We start from the raw sequence: 25,092 nt of genomic DNA on the forward strand, positions 1-25,092 counted from the left end.
ATTGCGAAAACCATTAAAGCGCTTGGTTTTAGATTAAGAAACATCTACTGTAAGTGAGACCACCTCGTATTTCAAGACTTACAGCGTTTCTCTCCTAATCAAGATAAAAGGAACAATACTGCAGAGACTTTATGCTCCTATTGTTTGTATTCATTCCATTCAAGTTCAGGAAAGCCAATTTGTGTTAATTATCTTTAGGTCAAAGCCATTAATGTACCTGACCCTGGCCAATGGTGCTGGGAGTTGTTGGAGGAATGGTTCAGGGCAGTGCCAAGACACAAGTGTTACTACTGACAACAAGGAATAACCCTCTCTTTGACGCCTTGGCAACCAGGACATGTTTCCTGGTTTGGTTCCCGTATCCTCAAGACTTGATATTAATTAATTACCTTACCATACTCAGCCCTTTCACACAGCGCCGTCGGCACATGCTAGACGAAATGTTCATAAACGATATGGAGAGTGTGAAAGTAAATTGTCGTCACACAACCGTCAATCATTGATCATTGTTTACGACACTGATAGGCTGGGATATTTCATGTGGCTGTTTACCAGGGTGAAGCGTTTACCTGTTTAGTTTCATTTAGACACCGACCTGCCATTGATTTTTCCCACCTGCAATAAGCGCCGACTACATTTACGATGACGTGTATTGATTCCCGGATGAAATTGAGCCCCATGGACAAATGTAATGTCCTGTTACTCTCTGGAACAAGGTTCAGTTCTAATATTTCTCATTGTTGGTTTCTATGTCAGAGAGTGAGATAATCTTTTCCCAGAGCTATTGTGGTAATGTTATTCTTGGTGCTTAATGGACCGTTGTGGAAAGGTATTTGTGGGATTTTTATTTGAAATGTAACACTGTTTGTGGTGTAAAGATTTCTTCGTCTATAAGGGTATTAAGTCATTGCGTTGTGTTCTAAGATGTTGTTAGGATTAACAGTTATGTGAGGGATAGTTTAGCATGCTCTGGAATGGAACTGAATTAAAGACTACTTCAATTTGAAAGTTTTCCTCTTGAAATGAATTATATGAATGCAAAATAATATCATGAACCATGATTCATGTTTGGGAATTGTAAACTGATTTTTATCCGTTTCAAATCTCCTAGGTACCTACATAATCCACTGTAGGGATTTTTGTCGGAGTAGTTCACAGGCACCTGATGCTGGTTATAGGGGCAACACATGGACTGAGTCGTCAGGCTTGGTGAATGGGTGATTGCATGTAATCATACCCCAAGGGAGAGAATTGTTGTTCACTGTATCGACCTCTGGTTCATCTCTTCTAAGCTCAACGAGGGGCATTGAGGTAGCACAATGGTTAAAGCTTTTGCTCGTCATGCCCAAGACCCAGGTTCGATTACCCGCATGGGTAGAATGTGTGAATCCCATTTCTGGTGTCCACCACTGGGATATTGCTGGAATGTTGCTTATAGCAGTGTAAAACCCAACTCACTCGCTCACTAAGGTCAACCACATTCTTATACTCCAGCACACTATTCAAGTTTTATGAGGGTGGTCTGTAAATATTTCAATATGGATCAGACAATATAGTTATTGACATATATGAACCAAGTCTATGAGTCCGATGCGGGTTCCAAGACTTGATAATATCACTGTCGTTTAAATAACATTATTTGTTTTAAACAGTAACTCAAGGTCAGCAATCAAGGTGACCAATCTGGCCACTCCTCACAATCAACAGTACTTAACTTCTGTGATATGTCATTCTTGTGTCGCCACATGCTAAATTATTTCATCATCCTCCAGTGTGCCAAATAACCACTGAACCAGGCCCGCTAGCACGTGGCTAGTAAAAATCCAGTCGGGCCAGTAAATCTCCACAGTCACTGGCCTGACTGGCTAGTGAATTTTCATGGGGTCATTTTGTAAATAATCACTACCTCTGACTTTTTAAGTTATAATACACCTTTAAATCATGCAAAATTATCGCATGATAAAAATGTTCATCATATTAGCAGCTTAATGATGAAACCCGGGTCATGCCGACAATATCTTATTCTCATCTATTTTTGTAATTTTTGCTTAGTTTCTACATTCAAATTTGGGCTAGTGAATTATTTTGTGGGCTAGTAACTTTCAGGCACAGCTTACCCGACTGGCTAGCAAAATTTGGAAACTATTTCGCACACTGTCATCCTCATCTATGGGTTTTCTGACAAGGCCTGTATCATATCGTTATCATGTAAGAAATCGATATACACATGCACATCTGAAATACATGGAATAAAATGGTATTTAAAAATATCAATAGCTTGTGAAAAGAAACATGATTGTTAGAATCATTGGGAACTGAAAACACAGCTGCTCATGTTACCTGGAGTTAACTCACTATTCCAGTTATGTCAATATGTGTCAACTTGTTGTGGGACGAAAGACCAGAATGATTGAGTTTAGGTTTACGCCACTTTTAGCAATATTCCATCAATACCACGGCGGAGGACACCAGAAATGGGCTTCACACATTGTACCCATGTGAGGGATTGAACATGGGTCTTCTGTGTGACGAGCCAACACTTTAACCACTAGGCTACCTCACCGCCTCATGAACGCCCAGAGCGATGCTCAGATGCAGATGAAGTGATTCAAAGTCTCAGACATTTACCACTTTACGGAAACCCATAAGCACATGGAACTTACTAACCCAGAACTATAATAATGGTGAAGCAGAATTCAAACCCACAATCATAGGTTCCTGGCATGTTCAAGGGACACAACTCTATACAGTAAATCTAGGCTCCTTAATGATTGGGCCACAGCTATCCCAAGCAACAACTAGAGCATCTGTTAAATAGAATTACATACATCCTAAAGTTTCCTTTTCCATTTCAGGTGAAAGTGCCTTGCATATAGCAGTGGTTCAGGGGGACTTTGAGGGTGTGAAAACCCTTGTTGAAAATGGTGCTATTATCAACCAGAGAGCCACTGGGCGATTTTTCTTGCCTGAAGACCAGAAGAAGAGTCGGAAAAAGAAGACAAATTTTGATGGTAAGTATTGTAATATAGCAGCTAATAATAGTAATATCTCTTGGTAATGCAGAAGGCTGCAGTGTAGGGGAGTCTGCACATTCTCCAAAACGTTCTTAGTGGGTTCAATTTAGTGATGTTTCGATGATCGAAAATAATCGATCGAAAGGAGGAAATAAAAATAATTATCGATTGTAAAAAAAACATATTTTCGATTAATCGGAATTTTGTTGTAGTGTAACACACTTGAATGAAGTAAACTAACCATTAAATTTGATGAATCTTCACAAACACACATGCGCTCAACAGCGTAAAGCTATGCACTTGTAAAATTTTAACCACTTTTATTGTTTAATTACAATTCCAGTGTCTTTCTTGCATGCGTGTATTTCATTGCATGACAGTATTAGTTATAAATAGCATTAATTAGAAAAAACTTGGGGAAAAACCCTTAAATTTGGTGATTACATTAAAAATGTATATATTTCGATTATAATCGAAAATAGTTCACCACAAGTCCTCCGTTAAACGAAAGTGGATTTCGTTTCCGATTCCCAACAATAGGTCAACTGGCAGCACTTCCTGGGAGAAATCCCATTCTCTGTCAGGGCTGCATGTGAAAGGGGCGAGTGTCCAGTGATGACATGGATCTCAATTGTGCAGATCGATGCTCATGCTGTTGATCACTGGATTGTCTGCCCCAGACTCGATTATTTACTGATCGCCGTCATATAGCTGGAATATTGCTGAGTTAGGGCATTTAACAACGACAACCTGGCTGATGAGCCTAACCAACCTGTCTGGGCCAAGATCGCCTGGGCCAAGATCGCCTGGGCCAAGATCACCTGGGCCAAGATCGCCTGGGCCAAGATCACCTGGGCCAAGATCGCCTGGGCCAAGATCACCTGGGCCAAGATCGCCTGGGCCAAGATCGCCTGGGCCAAGATCACCTGGGCCAAGATCGCCTGGGCCAAGATCGCCTGGGCCAAGATCACCCACATTCTCTTTTCTACTTTCATTATTTCGATCTGTGAAGAAACCTTGACACAAGAGCACATCAATCATATTGCTGTCGGATCCTTTATGCCGACCCATCGACTCTGCATACAAGGCACTTTCACCTGATCAGTTTTGTTAGAGAATTTATTGATGGAATTGGGTCACAACTTTAAACCAGTAGAAGTAGTTTTGAGGCATAGGTATATGTATTCTTTAGTGTTTAATGTTGCATTCAATACAAACATCGAGAAATAATGAAAGTGATTTGAAAGCGACCAACATGGCCATGTTGAATGATCCGTTAACACCTTTTGTTAGTCTGTCATTTTGCACCGGGGTAGATCTTGTGGATTGAAGATGACAATGGGGATTTGTGTGGCTTAGCCTCGTCCATAATCAATTTGCAGCAAGTTAATGAAATGCCATTTACTCTTCAGGAACTGACTGGGTTAAAGTACATGACTTTCAGAAGTGTATTGTCAACATTATGTCTGCAACCGTTTACATAGTCACGCTTCTACTACCGTTTGTGGAGATGCATTGAAGTCAAATAACCCAATACATTTATAGAGTTGATGTTGTTTGTTTGTTTTCTTGTTTGTCTGGTCAAGACTTGATCATGTACAGGCTGCCATCTTGCAGCTGGAATATTGCTGACTCCATGTAGAGATAAACACAAACAAATAAGCCATGTCAGGGGTGGAAATAACCCATTGCCCGACGTCCGAGTCCAGTGTTTTTTTCTGCCGGGCAAGCAAATTTGTATATCACACTGTACCAGTGTCCAGTTGAATTTCCAATGTTAATTATGTTGTTTATTTTAAAAAATTAACAAGAAAACGGAAAAAGTTCCTGATGTCATGTATATGGAACACCCCCGATAGATGATATAGACGGTGTGGTTTCTTTTGCAGGTTATGCATACTATGGAGAGTACCCACTGGCGTTCGCCGGCTGTGTCTGTCACAAGGACATCTACTGTAGATGATATAGACGGTGTGGTTTCTATTGCAGGTTATGCATACTATGGAGAGTACCCACTGGCGTTCGCTGCCTGTGTCTGTCGCAAGGACATCTACTGTAGATGCTATAGACTGTGTGGTTTCTATTGCAGGTTATGCATACTATGGAGAGTACCCACTGGCGTTCTCTGCCTGTGTCTGTCACAAGGACATCTACTGTAGATGATATAGACTGTGTGGTTTCTATTGCAGGTTATGCATACTATGGAGAGTACCCACTGGCGTTCTCTGCCTGTGTCTGTCACAAGGACATCTACTGTAGATGATATAGACTGTGTGGTTTCTATTGCAGGTTATGCATACTATGGAGAGTACCCACTGGCGTTCGCTGCCTGTGTCTGTCACAAGGACATCTACTGTAAATGATATAGACGGTGTGGTTTCTATTGCAGGTTATGCATACTATGGAGAGTACCCACTGGCGTTCGCTGCCTGTGTCTGTCACAAGGACATCTACTGTAAATGATATAGACGGTGTGGTTTCTATTGCAGGTTACGCATACTATGGAGAGTACCCACTGGCGTTCGCTGCCTGTGTCTGTCACAAGGACATCTACGACTACCTCATCGAGCACAAAGCTGACCCCAACCTCCAGGACTCCTTCGGAAACACAGTTCTACACATGGTGGTCATTGCAGACCAGCCGGTCAGTAGACACTCCGAAACAGTAGTCTGTCTCACAGTCCCTGAACCATATTCGTGTCCCTTTCTCTCGCCCCTTTCTGAAATGCAAAAGCTCTTCATGAAGCATTTCCTCAGGTTTTGAATCTCTGAGTTTGCTGAGGCTCCTTTGAAATTTAAGTATTCAGAGACTAAGTCTGATTCTGGTTTCTCAAAAAAGAGAGAAGTGCTTAAAACATCACACCAAAGACCTGCGTCCGTATAATTCTCGAAACGTTCGTAGCCCTAAGAATTCTTAACTTTGATTGTAGTCAATGTGTTAAGAATAGGCTTAAGAAGTTTGTAGGTCTACGAACATTTCAAATATAGCTGGCCAGGTTCTTTTCCCCATGTAGGTACAATGTGTGAAGCCCTTTACTGGTGTCCCCTGCTGTGATATTGTTGGAATATTGCTAATTTATAAAAGCGGCATAAAACCTCACTCACTCACTCACTCACAAAATATGTATATTCAACACAACAGTTCATGATTTTGCATTTATATTTTTACCAGTTTCCCAAACAAATATGAATTCTAATTCCATCAAAACTAACGGAAAACCAAGTGATATCCTCTTATCCTCAGTGATCTTCTCATAGCAAGATTGTCCCGTTGAGATGGCTAGAGGTTCCATTAAGCTGGCAGTGGATTAATCAGTTTTATATTCAGGGTCAATGACTCTTAGTAACAGGCCAGGTGGTTTTAGCGGTCAGGTACTTGAGTCTGGCAGTCCATAGAACAGTCCCTCCTGGATTCCGCAATTCCGCAGTTGCAGTATGAATCGCAGAAATTACCATTTGATGCAGAAAAACGTCCGGTCCGTGGAAAATTCATTTTCATGCAGAATTTACTTATTTTGAAAGTTAAATCAAGATTGACTATCAACCGAAATGAAAAGTAGGGGTAAATATCAAAATGATGATTGGTTACACAAAAACGAACTGAGACATTTGTTATAAGGATATTTTCAAAATACTCATGAGGTAATATTTTCTTCAGAAACCTTCCAATAATATTATTTGAATTTGACACTGCAATTATGTGCACAAAAATCGATCCTTGGAAGATTGAAATTGCATTATTTTGTGGGGTGTTTTTTTTCAAGTTTTTTTTGCAGTATTTTGAAAAATGGGATGCAGAATTCACTTTAATTTGCTGTGTAATTCTTAGAAATGCGTCGCGGAATCCAGGAGGGATTGATAGAACATACTGTGATTTGGATGTGTGTGTTGTGCCTGATGGATGTCATTACTATTTTGAATGAAATATTTGCTAGATGCAAACTTATGTCAATATTCCCAACCGATCATTTCTTCCTGAAGTTATTGCTGCCTTCACTATATATTCGTCAGTGTTCAAGAGCTGTTATGGAGCTAATGGAATACAGTTTGATATTGCAAACATCCTTGTAAGATTATTTATTGTATTATTGATGCTAAACCCAATCCGGTAAGCATGTATAACAATCCAATAAATATGCAAATGAGGTCAGCTTGCAGGAACTACTTTTAAAGAAATCTATGCATTGATTCTGTCATGTTTCCCGTTTATAACTGCTCAGATGTGTTCAGACCCTGATAAACTTTATTATTATATCGGTCAAAGGACTAGTGTGCACTCGATTTTCATTGGCTAAACCATTTTGATTCTCACGTATAATTTTCCCACTGTCTGAGAGTATTGGCTTAGTGAACTAAGGCGCTGTGAATGCTCTGTAGAGTTGCATCTCTTGGCAGGGCCAGAAACCTGTGATCATGGGTTCGAATCCTGGTTGACCCTGATTGTGTTTCTTGGTTTGTGTGCACCATGCTTGTGGGTCTGACCAAAGTGGAGAATTTCTGAGACGTGTGTCTATGGGTGTTCCCCCCACCAGACATGCTCACAAGCCCTTGTATATTCTCAAGTACAACGTTAAACCCAATTTCACCTCACCTCACAGGCCCTTGTGTCTTTGCGAGGATTAAAGATGTTATGAAAAATATCAAAGATTTGAGATGACCCCCGACTCGAAATTCTACACAGTACACTACTTTATGACAAGGCGGGAACTTCAGTGTACCCTACCCCCTGGTTTGCCGATCGCTATGCTCCCATTGCATGCAATCGATTAAAACTTAATGTAAATATTATCATGGATGGCCTATCGATCACCACTCATGACACCTACCAATTCTTTATTGTTATTTCTGCAAGTCGATTTAAACCCGATTTTGACTCTCAACTAAATGATCTTGACACAAATGGATGACGATATGTCAGCACAAAACAAGGCGGTGTCCGGCCTTGTCATAATGTATTGTACTGTGGAGCATTTCGAGTCGGGGATCTTCTCAAAAATATTTTTATAATATTCGCAAAGACATGGTGGCCTGTGGACATGCTGGGTACATAACTGGGTTGCTGCCAAATGGGTGAAGCTTTAACTGGTCCCTCACTATTGCTAAAAGCGGCATAAAACTCACCTGAAGACCGAAGACCTGGGTTCGAAGCAGATTCCACATGGGTGTGAAGCAGACATTGTGTCATTTCTTTAAATGGTGTCCCTGATCTTAGATATTGCTAAATTATTTCAGCATAAAACCCAACTCTTATTTGCTCACTCAAAGATTACAGAGAAGAATCATTGATAATATCACACTGTGCCGATAATATCATACTGTGCAGATAATATCACACTGTGCAGATAATATCACACTGCAGTCAGACATTGTGTCATCAAAACTTTAACTAGTCGATCTTTGATGGAACTGATAAACTTGGACACTGTGTCCCACCCTTTCATTCACTCAGTGTTTACATTAGTTCCATGTAGAGTTCCATGAAGAATAGATCCCAGTTTGACTTTGCTAGGGGGTCATGTGATATTTTGGAAAGACCTGCTTCTGTCTGGAACAAAGTGATCTGTTCTTGAAAAATATACTGCTTGAAAGAAGTTATAAATCATCCTATTGCTACGCATGCAGCTAGTGTGTCATGGCAGATCGAATATAGTAATCTGAAAGTCAGGTTTCAAGTACAGTCCGTTTGAGTCAGAAACGGACCGATGAATTTGCAAATTTGATCATTGTACAAAATTGCCACATAAATATAAATAGTACACATGTTTATCATATACTAATACCCAACAGCTTTCTTATATTTGAAAATTTTTCTGGGCTCCACCAAAAAAGTTGTTTAAGAAACTATTATCATTGAAAACGCAAAAGTTGTTGTCTGTCGCGGCGGGGTGAAACCACAGAAACGGAACAGCCAGTCATGGCAGGGGACATCTCAAAATCTATTCCGGGAGACCTGTCGGTTCCTCGTCCGTCGTAGTGTCATAGTCACGACTTAAAGGGATGACAAGTGGTGCCACAGTTGCCTGTTGTAAGCCATCCCTAGACCAGTTACCTTGTTCAATGACGTTAGCTACCTTGTTGACACAGTTTTGCGAAGTTTCAGTCGTGATTTTGTTAAGGGATTCCTTAACAAAAACCTCTACGTCACGTAATCTAAAAGTTGTGTTTGATCTGGCAACATCTCCTTTGACAATACCCCATATCATTTCAATGGGGTTAAGGTCACAGTGATAGGGTGGAAGTCGCAGAATATCGTGACCCTTACTTTTTATGTAACTGTCAACTTTGTAGAAAGGTTCACCTTTGTGGGTTTTTATGATCTCATATAGCTGAGGCTTCGTTGCCTTTGAAGGCCGTGCGATCTGAATTTGTCGAGCCATGATATCATATCACCTTTTCGACTGTTTGGGGCTTTACTGTCGGGGTCCTGCATGCTGTGGTATGGGGCATTGTCCATTACGATAAAAGACTTCTCTGGTAGAGCTGGTACCAACTTGTTTTTAACCCAATCGAGGAAAACCGCACCATTCATCTCGGAATGGTAGTCTCTGTTATCTGTGGACTTTGCCCTGAATACCAAGTCGCAGCCTGGGAGAAAGCCTTTGCTGGAGCAACCAGCATGGAGAATGATTAGTCTCTCTCCTTTCCCTAGAGGCAGCTTTCTACGTGACCCCTTATCACCCCCATCGGGTACCCACTGACTGCTGGCAGTGTGCGAGGCATTGACCCACGTCTCGTCCAAGTACTCTGGCTCGAACCCTTCCTCGCGCTTCTGTATAACCCTGAGAAAATTATTTTCAAGCGAACGATATCAGGGCGTTCACAGAGTACTGACCTATTCTCCCCCGAAATTTTCTTATAACGATACCCGAAAGAGTGTAAGAGTCGGCAGAGTGTGTACACAACTTTAATACTCTGAGGTTGTGTTAAAATTTTCAGCGACATGTATTTGTTTTCAGAATAGAGCTTGTTGATAGACTGCCTTACATGGTTCTTTTGAAAGTTGTCCTAATGTTTTAATTTGTGTGATTTTGACAAGACCCCTACCTGCTTCGCATCACCCTCACAATGTTTGTGTTCCAGAACATTTGTCAGTACCCTTGCTGATACTCCTAAAGCTTTTGATGCCTGCTTACGGAATTTATTAATGGCATAAAATGGTTTGCCCCTTTCGGCTTCAGCACGGAAAAAATTGTACACTTTAATCATCAACCGTTTCACGTCAGCATTCAACTTCATTTTTCATCAGGCATGTGTATTCCGTGCACGGCGAGATAGTGGCTGTTCCGTTTCTGCGGTTTCACCCCGCCGTGACAGATAACAACTTTTGCGTTTTCAATGATGATAGTTTCTTAAACAACTTTTTTGGTGGAGTCTGGAAAATTTTCAAATATGAGAAAGCTGTTGGGTATTAGTAAATGATAAACATGTGTACTATTTATATTTATGTGGCAATTTTGTACAATGATCAAATTTGCAATTCAGCGGTCCGTTTCTGACTCAAACGGACTGTAGTAAGCTTTTACCATGTGTTATATTGTTTTTCGATTTTGTTGCCAATAATAAATTGTTTAGCTTCTTTTTGAGTAAAAAAGTTGGGATGTTTTAATTCAGAGACTGAAAAAGTATTCTAACACAAAAAAGGACCCAAAGAGAATTAAATTTTCGTCTAATTTCTATATGTCAAGCGGCTTACAAAGTATGTTGGATCTTCCAGACCATGTACCGCTATGCAGTGTACTGCCACCATGAACGCTATGCAGTGTGCCACCATGAACGGCCCGCCAATACCCACATCAAGATAAACTATGTTGTACTGACTTGATCTTCCAGACCATGTACCGCTATGCAGTGTGCCACCATGAACGGCCCGCCAATACCCACATCAAGAACAAGTATGGCCTTACTCCGCTCACTCTTGCCAGCCAGCTCGGCAGACATACCATCTTCAAGGAAATGCTTGAATTGGACAGTTTGGTAAGCTTGTATTGTCACATGTTTGAAGTGTAGTCTATTCATATTCTACAAAATGTGTCTGATCTTGTTTGAACACTGTTGAATTACTCTCAGGGGAATCCCTTTAAATTCTTATATTTGATTGCATTATGATTAACCAAACAATTCACTTTGTATGCACATGTGAATGTGTAAGTACATTTATGTACTTTAGAATACAGCATTTACGTTTAAATATAATTTTTGCAACAATGAAGTTCACTTAGTGTCGTTAAAACTGTAAGGACCCCTACTTTTTCAGGCAAACTGCATGTAAAACAACAATTCCTACTCCCTTCTTCTCATCCATGTTTTATTGTATAAGCCCTACATTTGTGAATTTGTCTTCATTTACTTGATGCTTGGTTAATGATTTTATTACAAGTATTTATTAGTGGTGGCAGCACTCGGATCTACCTACGCTATGCATAATACCCGAACAAAGTCCTCCCCTGACTCTGAGCGTGTTAAGGCTATACAGCCAACAGTGGTTCACCTTTGGCATTTCTCATGTCAGGTGTAATTATTAAATCTAAGACTGTGCACATCACTTTTGCTTAGCAACGATTGTTTCTGTATTTCGTCATCTGTGATGTCATTAAACAATGGAATGTGACGTCAATTAACAGAGCCGTCACACTTGCACAAATGGAATGAATAAAATCAATAATAAAGAAATTATTACATTCCAGTAAGTATGTCATGCGACTTTTACGAAACTCGTGCAAAATTTTGTATTTTCCTCGCTCTCCCGCTTGCTTGGGCAATACAAAATTTCACACTCGTTTTGTATAAGTCGTATGGGACATTTGCTCATGTAATAAAAGTTCAATGTGGTGAATGTCTTGCATGTAATATGCACTTGACGGCACAACATTAGAGACGAATGGCCAGTTGATTCACAGGATTCAATTCATTCACAGGATTAACCGATATGTTGATTGATTAATCACTGTTATCTTGCACAGTGGATTGTGAGAAATGTTTATGTATGTATTGTTACTATAGCAGAGGGAATACTACGATATCTTGGTGCCTGTGTAAAAACTACATACTTTATTCAAAGGGTTAGCTAGTAATACGTTAATTGAGTATCTTGAGTTGAAATTTGAACGAGTTATTATATCCAGAAATGCTGAGATATTTTTAAATATCTGATTGTTAGACACATGATATTGACCGAGTTTCTTTGTATAGCTGAAGATATAGATTTCTAGATATTGATGGACATATTCCTCAAACAAGCTAACCGCCTGACATCATACATTTAACTTGTTTGGGTTGTAATTACGATGTTTGCATTTTGTTTTCATTCATTGGCTGTAACAGGAAAGTGTGAGGCTTCAATGGTTACTGGTCAAACCGTCCCATACATGATAATTATCCAGCAATAGAAAGCAATTTTCTAAAGAGCTATTTATATTTTGAATAGTTGCAAATAAAATAACTTGATATTGGACTACATAATTTCTAATAAAATAAGTTTCCTTTGATCATGGCACCAAATTACATTATTTAGGTGTTTTTAGTTGAGCCACAGATAGATTTGTGAACGAATCAGCTGATTGCTAGTTTCCGACTGAGTATACCAGAACATCTCTATATCTAAAACTATGCCTATCACACCCAAAAAATACAATACACATGGTAAATTATCATGTCTAGTGATAATGTATCTCAGATTTCACATTTTATTGACCAAGCTTTTTATCACCAGTTCGTTTACCTGAAATCTCTGAAGGGATACTATGTAGTTTTGTACTGTGCGTAACAATGATGTTCTCCAATACCTTCAGACTTTAAGTCTTGCAAGCATTAATCAACAACAAAAACACATCAGTCTGGCTGTACCTCTTTACTGTATACCCTTGTTAAGATAAACAGCTTCGCTGTCTTCAATTCTCCAGTAGGTGTCGCTTCTCGCAGCACAGAGAGAATAGTGCCGAACACAAGTAAAACCTGTCAAAGTGATAATCTATGCTAACCAAATTTGTATTTCACAAAGAAACAATGGATCCATATTTCAATGCTCTTTCAATGTTTTGTTTTTCTTAATGAGTTCTGCCATGAGTATAAAACAGTAATCAAGAAGGTTTTATCATTATGGGGCTTTTAGTAGTTGCCTTGTACAAGATATGTGTTGTTTAATCCTGCACTAAGCAATGATACAAGTATATGTGATCTTCCCTCAAACATCCACTTGTTTCGCCTCAAATATTTCCTGTTTCTGTGAAGATTTGTAAAGTGTACTGATGGTGGATCATTGTTTCAAGGACAGTTCTAACACAAAAGTACCAGATTTCGACCCTCGAAAATACAGTAGGGGTGTTGAAATGAAACACAGCCTGTTGTCTTGTGTTGCCTGTCTGTGTGATGATTGGTCAAGTGTACTGATGGTGGTGTATCGTTTCAGGAACTGTGGCGCTACAGCAACATCTTGTGTTCGGCCTACCCTCTCACAAGCCTGGACTCTATTGGACACAAGGGAGAAACAAGTAACTATCCTTCATACCATCCTCTGTCATCCAGGGTGTTTTATTCCATCCTGTTAGATAAATAGAAGATACTAAATGACCTTCCGTGTAATACCATTTTTATTAAACGAGTTAATGATTTGGTATCAAACGAACGAAAGCGAGTTTGATGCTAAATCTTTCACGAGTTTAAGAAAAATGGTATTTCAAGGAAGCGAGTTTAGTATTCTGTTTATTACTCTAGAAACATAAATTGATAGAAACTGCCAACAGTGTGATGACTCTCATATCAATTTCCGCGAGTCAACCAAGGTCTAATACCAATGATTCAGAAGCATTAGCATTGTGACGTCAAAACTGTAACCATTATGACGTCATAAGTCTAGCGGTATTACTCTAGTGTAATATTGCCGTAGAAATATTACACTGCAGTATCTTCCACGGGGGAGTAATAAATATTCACAACAGTTGTATGCCAAAAATAGTCATCCAATCAAAATTCTCTAAAGTGATAAGAATTGTGTGTTAGTTGTACTGGTAGGAGTGATGGTGGTGATGGCATCACTTCTTAAAACAAAGACCTGTCAAGATCCGGGTTAGAATTGATTTTCAGTAAACCATGCTTGTCGTAAGAGGTGAGTAACGGGATCGGGTGGCCAGGCTCGCTGACTTGGTTGACACATGTTATCAGTTCCCAATTATGCAGATTGATGCTGATGCTGTTGATTTTATTGTCAGGTCCAGTCTCAATTATTTACAGACTGCTGCCATATAGCTGGAATATTGCTGAGTGCGGCGTAAAACTAAACTCTCACACTCACTCACTCTTAAAACAAGTTTGTAAATGGATCATTTATGTTATGTCAGTATGATATACTGAATAATGAATCCAACTGACATTGTTTAGCAAGAGGCGATGAGTAAGTACATGGGTCTACATGGGTATATATGTATCAGCACTTGTGTATTAAACGTGTCTAGCAATTACCAATGACAGTTTGAAATACATGGGATGGAGGAAGATTTGACAATTCTTTTCAAGAAAATCATTTGTTTCAAACAGTTAACAGAATTTAGGGCGAGATTTGATTTTTGCATTTGTTACAAACAATTATGGAATTTGGTTTCAAGTTTTAGAGAACAGAAGCTTAAACTTGTTGCAGGTGCCCCATTGTTTGGCTTCTGAGACAAAACTTATGGGTCTTGAAGGGGTATCTGAAAAAAAAGTGTCGGCAGGGCTCCAGATAATTTTTTCACATCAGGAGTACGTACTCCTTATTTGTTCAATATAGGAGTACTGGAAAACCTTAAGTGTACATGTAGAGTACTGAATGGAAATTAATGGAGTATCAGTAATCTTGTGTTTCGTTTCATGTATGCACCACAACATTGATTCTTGTGTAAACAGGTCAATGAACAATAAAACAAGACTTTTTCAGAAAAATACGTTTGTAAATGATTCTGAGACCGTACACCATTGATGTGGTGCGTATTTGCTACGTTTTCTAAATTATTTCCTACCGTATCATGCATATTTTTTATCCCTACATACGCCGATACGGCCCTTATCTGGAGCCCTGTGTAGGTCACTTTGAACTCGGTTCCTTCATTGTGACGTGGTGTTTAGGGATGGAGAGATTGATGATGATGTGAGTGGTGTGTGTTATAGACTGGAACTCGGCCCTGATGATCATCGTGAATGGGGAGACGGAGGAACACCTGGACATGTTGGAGGGAGGGGTCATCCGTCAGCTACTGGACGAGAAGTGGAAGACATTTGCCAGGGTAACGATCTGTGCCGCATGTGTTCATCTGAGATATTGTCAGGAGATATTGGTTTCATTTGTTATATGTTGAGAACATTGTTAGATATAGGTAAATATACCTGATGAATGTCTGGTGTACCACACCTGACTGTACACTGGAACACCACTCCTGAATATGCAGGGCGGTGGGGTAGCCTAGTGACCCGGGTTCGATTCCCCACATGGGTACAATGTGTGAAGCCCATTTCTGGTGTCCCCCGCCGTGATATTGCTGGAATATTGCTAAAAGTGGCGTAAAACCATACTCACTCACTCACTCCTGAATATGCACTAGAATACCTGTATTTACACTAGTGGTGTTCTGATTAATTTAAATAATCAAAGATTGGTCGCAGTGACCAAACGACCAAGCAATCAATCACATTTTCTCATAATCGAACATAAACGATTTTGGAACAACTGTTTTAGTCTTTGAAACACTTGACAATGGAACATATCGTTGAAGTTGTCAGGGCCTGAAAACGTGTTTATTTCTTAGAAAACTCACTTCACTAACTGAAAAACCATGACTGAATATTTCTTAAAGACTCCGGGAAGTTTATGTTCATGATATATTAGTCATCACTTTAAAGTAGCAAGTTGCATCATGTTATACATATCTGCAATAACAACCTGGATAGGAAGATCTGAAAAATGACGCTAACCAATTTCTTTCGATGATTGTTCGTTGGTAATGAAGCAATCATCAATTGTGAGATTTCAACCAATTCCCAACACTAATTTACACTAGACTACCAAACCTCAATATACATAGAGGATACTAAATGACCTTCCCTGTAATACCATTTTATTAAACCAGTTAATGATTTGGTATCAAACGAGAGACATCAAGTTTGATGCTAAATCTTTCACGAGTTTAATAAAAATGGTATTACACAGAAGCGTCTTTAGTATTCTGTTTATTACTCTCCAACATAATTGATAGAAACTGCCTATGTAGTGTGATGAGTCTCAGCTTTCCACGAGTCAAGCAAGGTCTAATACCATTGTGACAGAGGTATTAGCTTTGTGACCTCATAACTGTAAACTATTATGACGTCATATGTCTAGCGGTCACACTAGTGTTATATCGCCGTAAAAATATTACACTGCAGTATCTTCCATGGACAAGTAATAAACTGAAATAACTCCCCTACACATAAATATTTTTAAGTGAGAGTTTCACGGGTGTTTGAATGGTATTTAGAGTTACACAATATGCATTTTTTTCAGCTGACATGTCCGTTTGACTACCACTCTTTGATGTCCGTATGTTCTTCTCGGACAGTATTCTTCAACTAACGAAAACACTGACGGACCATTTCCACATTCCTGGGGAAACCCGGGGGATCCCATAGCAAGAATAAATAGTGACACGTTTCTGATCATTCAGACCCCTAAATATCCCATCTTTAATAGATGAAGCTTGGTGGTGTTGTTGAGTGTGTGTCACTGTGACCAACAACATGGCTCTTTGCTCAATACATCAGTCATATGATATTTGGGGTAAGATTAATTGTTTAATATTTTGTCATCTTCAGAGACGGTTCATCCTGCGACTTGTGATAGCATTCTTCCACTTGGCGCTGATCAGCGTCGTCATCTACACTCGGCCAGAGGGGAGCCAGCTCCTGGGCTTCAGGGGGACTATAGACATTGTGAGTGTTACGTGCTGGCGAGACAAACGACCGTCGGCCATTACTTGTTAAGGGATCTATCTGTCTGATTTGCCTGTCAAAATGTTGTACAAATTGGCCAGGCAGCACAGATGGTGTAGAGTCATTATGAGATGACATCACCTGCTTGTCACAGTTGACACTTTCACCACACAAGAGAGTTTGATGTCTCACGATAGGTCTTGTTGTCACTCACAAATATATCGCAGAAAATATTAGTGATGGATAAGCTCTGAATATGTTTATATCAGCAGTATTTACAGACTTTACATTACCTTACTTTGGCAGCAGTTATGCCAAAAGACGTTAAAATATGGTACTTGTTGGTCCCTGCCTAGCGCTTGGCTTTGATGGGTACAACAAGGACTGGTTGGCTCGGAGTCAGTATAATGTGTCAGAGTGGGGTATTCATGCTTAACTGCGGCATGGTATCTCAGTGAACTAGCACTATAAAACCAGTTGTGTGGACTAGTACAAGCAACCACACATACACACACATGCACGTCATCATATGAGCGAAATAATCTTAAATATGATGTTAGACCATAGTTCACCTCACAGGTTTTACATGCTCAGTCTTCTTGCAACCATCTTAGTCTCAGTTAAAGACATTTTGCCTCATGAAATGCCATGGAGCTATTCGGTTGTCACATGTAACTCACAATACTGCACTACATGTTGGATGACTCTGAATGCTATATTCAGATACACCCATAGCTGTCTCATGTCATTTGACAAATGTGTTCATGAAGGTTGAACTTATAGTGGGATTGGATTATCTCCCTTCCACCATATGCTGCAGGTTTGTTGGCGAGCATGATGTTGTATGAAATTTGACCATGGACTTTGAGAATAAAAGAAATGAAGACTTTAGATATATTATTTCATGTGTAGGGTATTAATATACATTTTTATACATGCATGATTTAAGTTTTAGTAGCAAACATTTTGTATTAGTGTAATATTTGTCAAGCAAAACCAGATGGTGTCTTTCAGAGAGATTGTGTTGATGTGACGTGTCTGAGAGTAATATTGATCATGAAGTAATTTACGTTTATAATTACAGTGACAAATTTAAAACATAAAGAACAAAAAAAATGTCAATTTTTTATTTGAAAATTTAAAAGAATATTTAGGCCCATATGCATTTGAAGGTTTTTCAATGTTCAGAAACCAAAAGTACTTGTGAATTGTGATTCAAACACATTTACCCTCTAATGGGCTTCTGAATATGTTTGTGGCTATACAACTGACTGTGTGGACTTTTCGACTGCAAGGGATTCACATTATGATGCGAGAAATCTGAAAGATCTAATTTCTCACGTGAGCGGGCATCTCGTTAACTACTGAGGGAAGTTGACCTGTATCATAAATTGTAACTGTATAATGTGAATAACGAATTGCTTGCTTTTAAATTTGGTGCTATGACATTTCCTGTTTTTAAATAATAATGTAATGAATATATATGTTTTCAAAATAAATCTCATTTGGACTTTATACAGGTTTTCTGTGTGAAATGTTTCAGGTTCGCTACATAGCAGAGGTGCTGGTGTGTATGGGATGTTTTAGTGCAATCATGGTGGATGGAATTTCAATTGGTTCTCAAGGATGCAAGCCTTTCATCCAGAACTGCGTAAGTTAACACGAGTGATTCCAAGTTGGAATTGATGACCTTCCGTGATTTCCAACTGTGATGATAGGGCAGTCGCATGTTATTGGTTTAAACATTTCCGTAACCCGACCACAGCTAGATACCGCTCCAGGAATATACAAATCACAAATGAAGAGTGTTACAATCAAGTTAGAAATAGATAGTAAATCAAAGGTAATACCAGTGAATATGTTGGAGGTGTGTCGGGTATGAAGAATAACCTGCATATTCATCTACATAGTAGTGATCAATCTGAAATCTTTTTTTTTGTTTAATGAAATTGTGAATGGATGCCAAAATCTTTTGATTAACTTTTGCGATTCTAAGAAATTTTTATAGTACAGATGTGATGTTAAATCCCATGGTATAAGGTATGAATTTGATCTTAAGGCGCTATAATTTAAACATATGAAGGTGAGGTGAAATTGGGTTTAACGTTGTGCTTGAGAATATTTTGCTCATATGACGAAGACATATGAAGAAGTAATGAGCAGTATTCGTGCATATTCATGTTATTCCTGCATGGTTCCTTCTGATTGTGTGATGGTAAATGTTGACTCACTCACTCCTACTGACTGTGATGATAGGGCAGTTTCATGCTGTTCTTGCATGTTATCCTGTGTTAGAATTGGTCCCCATCAACCTGTTCTCGTCATGAAAGGGAACTCATTGGACTGGGTGATAAGACTTGGTGACTTGATGCACGTGCGGTCTTGCTGCATAGATCCATGAAGATCCGGGTTAGAATTGGTCTTCAACAACCCATGCTTGTCATAAGAGGCAACTAACGGGGTCATGTGATCAGGCGTGCTGACTTGGTTGACATATCATTGTATCCCAACTGTGTAGATCTGTTGATCACAGGATGGTCTGGTCCAGACTCGATTTTTACAGACCACTGCCGTTAGGCTGGAATATTGCTGAGTGCAACGTTTAACGACTAACAAGTAAACCTGCTGCTATTTTTTATTGTGACGTGTGATTATGATGGTGTTTGGTTCCAGATGCATGCTCCAGCTCAGACGGTGTACATGATATCGTGTCTACTGATGCTGTTGTGTATACCGTTCCGAATACTGAAGCTCAACACAGTGGAAGACATCCTTCTCATCATAGCCATTCCGGGATCGTGGTTCTTCCTGCTCTTCTTCGCCAGGTAACCTTGTCTTGTTCATTTTGCCCAATCATCTCCACCACTTTATGTTGTGTGGAAAACGGTTGTCAGCACCAAGATCTCTGGTGGAATGGAAGCTGTTTCTTCTTTGAGCGTTCTGATGGTATATTGCATGGCTCACATATAAGGGAGATAACTCTAGGAGGTGTATAGTCAGTGTGAACTTGCCATGGGTCTTCCAGTTATCATTCATCCATCCAACCCTCCAATAATAATTGAAACATTCTTCGCATGTATCCCATTACATGTATATGTAATAACATGCTCAACCGAAAAAGTTAGGGATCATTGATAGTTTTGGTGTGAGTGTGTTCAGGCTACTCCTCACACAAATAAAATCACCTGAAATAGTCCAGATCCATAACTTTTCTTATAATCAGCGTAAAATAACTGCAGATGTTTTTTTATATATACATGTTTCAATGTAGACTTCAACGGCATTTAGAAGGGATGCACATGAAGGCGAGAATTTATGTATGTTGACATCCATAATTATCTCGCCTTTATGTGTTTCATTGTATTATTGGTTAGTTTCGCGGCATGTTTGTGTTAATCTCTTTCAGGGGATCAGCACTGCTAGGGCCTAATGTTGTTATGATGTTGATGTTAATCTGTTTCAGGGGGATGTTAATCTGTTTCAGGGGGATCATCAGCACTGCAGGGGATAGGGCCTAATGTTGTTATGATGTTGATGTTAATCTGTTTCAGGGGATCAGCACTGCTAGGCCCTAATGTTGATATGATGTTGATGTTAATCTGTTTCAGGGGATCAGCACTGCTAGGGCCTAATGTTGTTATGATGTTGATGTTAATCTGTTTCAGGGGATCAGCACTACTAGGCCCTAATGTTGATATGAAGTTGATGTTAATCTGTTTCAGGGGATCAGCACTGGTAGGGCCTAATGTTGTTATGCTGTTAACTTAATCTGTTTCAGGGGATCAGCACTGCTAGGCCCTAATGTTGATATGAAGTTGATGTTAATCTGTTTCAGGGGATCAGCACTGATAGGGCCTAATGTTGTTATGATGTTGATGTTAATCTGTTTCAGGGGATCAGCACTACTAGGGCCTAATGTTGTTATGATGTTGATGTTAATCTGTTTCAGGGGATCAGCACTGCTAGGGCCTAATGTTGTTATGATGTTGATGTTAATCTGTTTCAGGGGATCAGCACTAATAGGCCCTAATGTTGTTATGATGTTGATGTTAATCTGTTTCAGGGGATCAGCACTGGTAGGCCCTAATGTTGTTATGCTGTTGATGTTAATCTGTTTCAGGGGATCAGCACTGATAGGCCCTAATGTTGTTATGATGTTGATGTTAATTTGTTTCAGGGGATCAGCACCAATAGGGCCTAATGTTGTTATGCTGTTAACTTAATCTGTTTCAGGGGATCAGCACTGATAGGGCATAATGTTGATATGATGTTGATGTTAATCTGTTTCAGGGGATCAGCACTGCTAGGGCCTAATGTTGTTATGATGTTGATGTTAATCTGTTTCAGGGGATCAGCACTGATAGGGCCTAATGTTGTTATGATGACTTGTATGGTGGTCAATGACATCCGGAGATTTGCCGTTATACTGGCTGTGTAGTTTGAAGCACTGCAACAGAGGTTACTGCATGAGCATGTGTGAGATACCGTTTGTCTAACAAAAAGTTATATGTTTCTTTGCACACCTTAGAATAACCCAGTTTTAGCATCTAAGCAATCAGTGTATGAAATAAGCCAAAATCCCAGCCAGACATCAGGGCTGGTAACTTCCAAATGTCACCAGCCCAAAGTGGATTAACCTGACCCGACAATCCAAAGAAAATTACACCAATGTATGGAACATGATTTCTAAAAATAATTAAAAGACCATTGGGCTGGCTAGCTGTAAATGTAGACCGTCCGTCAGAAATCTAGCCTGTCTTGGGCTGTCGGACGGGCCTTTTTCATACCATAAATCAATGCATATTCTCATGAGGCTGTAGATAACATATATATTCATTGCTTACATCATCCTACATACTGCTTTCTAGGCCTGTTGTAGGTAGACACTTTGGTTCCATGAACCTGAGGTAGCATTACTCAACCCAGCCTGACTCAACACGTACTCGTTACAGCTTTGTTTAGAGTTATTTCCCAAGCAACTGAAACTAAAAGGAAAGTGGCATTTGGTCATATTTTCATCTCAGAAAGCCAAATGCAACTTGTACAGTGTAAGTTGAACTTTAAAGGTGCCGGCACAACACCTGGCGGCCAAACATCTGTTGTTTAACAGAATGGCAGATAAGGCTAAGGCCCCTTCTAACATGTCTAAACCAATTCTTAAAAAAAAAACAATTTAGAAAATAAAACTTGATAGGTGTCACATTGGTTTTGTGACAAAAGATCTTTTAAGTGAACATAAGTAAGTGAGAACAGGCATGTTAATCAAAAATTCATTTTTCAATCAGAAATCACACGTGATTGAGATACCTGCTCTGTGTGTGTATTATATGTTTATTTCATCATTGTGACCATGTATTTGATTCCTTACATCTTAAAAACTCCAAGGATTAATTTGTTACACTCTAATTAGATATAACAAAACAATTATTGACTAATTTGGTTATTATGGTGTTCATTTATGGATGAATATAAATTGTTCAAATGTCATTCGGTTCATATCTGATGTTTGCCTTGTCATTGTCAGCATTTTTAGTTAAAACAATTATCAGCTTTCATTGGTTGAGAGGCACACTCTTGCCTAAATGCACCAATCATTGACAATGTAACACAAATTGGGAAAACCAAGTCCTATGGATAGGCAACTTCTTTATTGCAGTGAGTGCGATGTGTTGTTCTACCACCATGGATAGTGTAATAAAGCACACTTGCGTCCGAGTGCTTTAACATTAAAATAGTTCAGGGCAAAAGATGCCAAATTTAATACTTATCGACGATAAATCTAAGGCAGAAAACAAACAGAAAAGCGACGGTGTCTGTGACCTAAATTAACAATCCTCGTTCAGGGCTAACTGACCTGCTGTTCTATTGACGCGTCTGCCCCCCTACCTGACGCACACGTTACAAGAAAAACAGTTTGATGACGGTTTACGTTCTGGTTAAATATCTTCTCTAAATTATTTTAATTACATCTGTGATTAACATAAACCGTGTGGGGCAATATGAACGTCGCATTTCTACTACCAGTGTAAGTTAAGATCAGTACATCCAGATGAAGCTGAGTAGTCACACAGCATTCCACGGATGCATTGTGGGAATGTAAATATTGTGAATGTTGCCGTGTCGCTGTTTAATTGTGAATCATACTCATACATTATATCCATCGATAAACATAAACGTAATGTTTCCTCCAGTGATTTTCGCCGAGTTAAGCAACTGCAAACCAAGAAACGGGGTGCTTCAGAGTAATTTACTGTAGGAGGATGTATGAGGCGATGACAACTGACATGCATTGTGGTATCGGTTACATTGTGGCGCAATGCAAAAGTGTACGATTACGAGGGGGCAGACTAGAACGGCGCAGTGACGCCAATACATTGTGACGTAATGCAAAAAGTGCACATTATCGTCTGATAAAATAATGTCGGAACCTTTGATGTTTCACCAAAGCATCTTAGAATGTAATTTGACCTTAAGTCCTCACCATGGAGTAGCCTATCATAGACCTGGAATTTGATCTCACACATGTTTGATACCAGTTATCTCAAATGGGATTTTCAAAAACAGAGGTGTAAGACCGAACCTTTCAAACTTTGTCGTTGACATGCTGTGTGTACATGGCCAAAACTTGGAGTGATCTTTACACATCAAACACTGTCTACCATACATGGCCAAAACTTGGAGTGGTCTTTACACATCAACCACTGTCTACCGTACATGGAAAAAACTTGGAGTGGTCTTTACACATCAAACACTGTCTTCAGTACATGGCCAAAACTTGGAGTGGTCTTTACACATCAACCACTGTCTACAGTACATGGCCAAAACTTGGAGTAGTCTTTACACATCAACCACTGTCTACCATACATGGCCAAAACTTGGAGTGGTCTTTAAACATCAAACACTGTCTACCGTACATGTCCAAAACTTGGAGTGGTCTTTACACATCAACCACTGTCTACCATACATGTCCAAAACTTGGAGTGGTCTTTACACATCAAACACTGTCTACCGTACATGTCCAAAACTTGGAGTGGTCTTTACACATCAACCACTGTCTACCATACATGTCCAAAACTTGGAGTGGTCTTTACACATCAACCACTGTCTACAGTACATGGCCAAAACTTGGAGTGGTCTTTACACATCAACCACTGTCTACCATACATGTCCAAAACTTGGAGTGGTCTTTACACATCAACCACTGTCTACCATACATGTCCAAAACTTGGAGTAGTCTTTACACATCAACCACTGTCTACAGTACATGGCCAAAACTTGGAGTGGTCTTTACACATCAAACACTGTCTACCATACATGTCCAAAACTTGGAGTGGTCTTTACACATCAACCACTGTCTACCATACATGTCCAAAACTTGGAGTGGTCTTTACACATCAAACACTGTCTACCATACATGGCCAAAACTTGGAGTGGTCTTTACACATCAAACACTGTCTACCGTACATGGCCAAAACTTGGAGTAGTCTTTACACATCAAACACTGTCTACCATACATGGCCAAAACTTGGAGTGGTCTTTACACATCAACCACTGTCTACCATACTTGTCCAAAACTTGGAGTAGTCTTTACACATCAACCACTGTCTACCATACATGGCCAAAACTTGGAGTGGTCTTCACACATCAAACACTGTCTACCGTACATGTCCAAAACTTGGAGTAGTCTTTACACATCAACCACTGTCTACCATACATGGCCAAAACTTGGAGTAGTCTTTACACATCAACCACTGTCTACAGTACATGGCCAAAACTTGGAGTGGTCTTTACACATCAAACACTGTCTACCATACATGGCCAAAACTTGGAGTGGTCTTTACACATCAAACACTGTCTACAGTACATGGCCAAAACTTGGAGTAGTCTTTACACATCAACCACTGTCTACCATACATGGCCAAAACTTGGAGTGGTCTTTACACATCAAACACTGTCTACCATACATGGCCAAAACTTGGAGTGGTCTTTACACATCAAACACTGTCTACCATACATGGCCAAAACTTGGAGTGGTCTTTACACATCCAACACTGTCTACCGTACATGTCCAAAACTTGGAGTAGTCTTTACACATCAACCACTGTCTACCATACATGGCCAAAACTTGGAGTAGTCTTTACACATCAAC

At 39.6% G+C, this 25,092-nt stretch overlaps 1 protein-coding gene across 1 annotated transcript in view; it reads left to right on the top strand.

Annotated features, from left to right (window-relative positions):
• Positions 1 to 25,092, top strand: part of LOC124254712 (transient receptor potential cation channel subfamily V member 5-like) — a 98,382-nt gene that overhangs the window by 39,215 nt on the left and 34,075 nt on the right. Inside the window, exons 4-11 of the mRNA XM_046688559.1 lie at positions 2,857 to 3,011; positions 5,504 to 5,658; positions 10,845 to 10,988; positions 13,420 to 13,501; positions 15,150 to 15,265; positions 16,827 to 16,943; positions 18,487 to 18,594; positions 19,617 to 19,768. Of these exons, the coding sequence (XP_046544515.1) occupies positions 2,857 to 3,011; positions 5,504 to 5,658; positions 10,845 to 10,988; positions 13,420 to 13,501; positions 15,150 to 15,265; positions 16,827 to 16,943; positions 18,487 to 18,594; positions 19,617 to 19,768 (1,029 nt within the window). The remainder of the gene's footprint in view (positions 1 to 2,856; positions 3,012 to 5,503; positions 5,659 to 10,844; positions 10,989 to 13,419; positions 13,502 to 15,149; positions 15,266 to 16,826; positions 16,944 to 18,486; positions 18,595 to 19,616; positions 19,769 to 25,092) is intronic.

Source organism: Haliotis rubra, unplaced genomic scaffold (assembly GCF_003918875.1).
Source record: "Haliotis rubra isolate DU_JTF1 unplaced genomic scaffold, ASM391887v1 Scf58, whole genome shotgun sequence".
NCBI classification, from domain to species: domain Eukaryota; kingdom Metazoa; phylum Mollusca; class Gastropoda; order Lepetellida; family Haliotidae; genus Haliotis; species Haliotis rubra.